Source organism: Propithecus coquereli, unplaced genomic scaffold (genome assembly GCF_000956105.1).
Source record: "Propithecus coquereli isolate 6110/MARCELLA unplaced genomic scaffold, Pcoq_1.0 Scaffold23, whole genome shotgun sequence".
NCBI lineage: Eukaryota > Metazoa > Chordata > Mammalia > Primates > Indriidae > Propithecus > Propithecus coquereli.
In genome coordinates, this window is record NW_012147841.1 from 6572870 (window position 1) to 6574505 (window position 1636).

A 1636-nucleotide genomic window follows, 5' to 3' on the forward strand; every position below is an offset into this window, starting at 1 on the left:
CACAAACTGAAGTACGAGGATGAAACGGGCTCTTAAGGAAATGGAAGAGATTACCAAATTTTCCTCACATTCATGTATTGAGTACCGTGCAAGTGTATAAACATCACTAATTCATCTTTTTATACAAAAAAACCAAAGTTCAATGAAATGGCTTCAAATTTATCCCTGTAGTTTTTGTTCTTCATTGCCATAGACAAGTTGAATATTCACCAGAAAAATATCTTTATACTTCTTTTTAAAATCACAAACACTTTAAAAGCATGAACTGAAAGTCAAAGGTTATTCACAATGACATCTATTTATAGATATGCATCTATAAAGAAATTTTCTCTTCCATATTTCAGTTCTATTCAGTTTAATTTGGGTAGATTTGTTGAAATCTGAAGCCAAAAGAAAAGAAGTATTGATGAGCAAATATCTACCCCATCCTTACAGCCTGCCTTATATTAAATAGCTTGTTTGTCTTGAGTCTGGGACTATACCAGTAGCAAGGATCATTGAAAGGATATTATATTACTTCTTTCATCTCTCGTAGGGTGTGCCGGAAAGAAAGGTATTGGATGTCACTGGTGTGAGGTTTGAATCCTTTCCAGAGTCCCCAGATATTGCAGTACTGAAAGTGTCCAACTTTTAATTCCAGGTTGCTTTCCTTACCCTACCTAACACAGGACAACAATCTCTGGAAATCAGATTTTTAAAGTTGTCTCTCTGCCCAAGTTCTGACAGTACAACCCTCTCACAAAATATCGCTCATGATGTACACTTATTGCATGTAAGGTTAGAAAGTAATTCACTCACCATGATAGATTAGATACAGACATTGCAGCAATTTGTGGAGGAGTCTTCTCTTGATTTCAGAATCGGAATCAGTAAGTCAAGTAGACAACACCACTAGGAATTTCTACCGAAACGATGCGCAAACCACTTACACCTTGAGAGGACCTATAAAAACAAAAAAAAAGGAATATAGTGATATCTCTAGTGCCCAGTGTGTGTGACTTGTCACAGATTTATTTCATCAGGATCAATCATTTTGTCATGGTATAAGACACACAAAAGAAAATATGATTTTTTTTCTTAAAATATAAGACATGTCGTAAACCAAAAATAAAATAAAATCAACCATATAATAAGCTGAATGCTTTATCTTTAGAACTAATTGAAAAGTTAAGAAAATATTCATTCCCTGAAGTAGAGAATACAGGGAAAGAACAGAATGTATTTTTAGGGGCACCAAATATTTTCTCCATAAGGTTATGCTTTCTAAGTCAGTTTTATATATCCAAGATAAAAGAGTCAGAACAAAGATCCTGATTCGTCCACAGAAGATACAAAAAAAAAAAAAAATGTTGGCACAATTTATGATAATATCTGAGGCTTTAACAAAAAAATCATTCACTACTATATCTGAATGGATAAGAATTTATATTGAGTAACATGGAGGAGGTAAGCCAGTATGTAGTTATATAACAAACATCTCCACACACTTTTTTTGAGCATCTGCTATGTACAGAGTACAACATCTTGAACCAGATTTTCTTAGGGCACAATTAATTCCATAGTACTATGTTAACACTTTAATTATTAATAGTTCAGGTCATTAATACAGCATTGTTCAATTAAACAAATATTTATT

General features: G+C 33.0%; 1 protein-coding gene across 2 annotated transcripts in view; it reads right to left on the bottom strand.

Annotated features, from left to right (window-relative positions):
* The window catches only part of OXR1 (oxidation resistance 1), a 549925-nt gene that overhangs the window by 463516 nt on the left and 84773 nt on the right, over positions 1-1636 (bottom strand). For both annotated transcript variants that reach the window (XM_012645321.1, XM_012645319.1), the window contains exon 2: positions 799-942. In XM_012645321.1, coding sequence (XP_012500775.1) covers positions 799-821 — 23 coding nt within the window. In that variant the 5' untranslated portion in view covers positions 822-942. The remainder of the gene's footprint in view (positions 1-798; positions 943-1636) is intronic.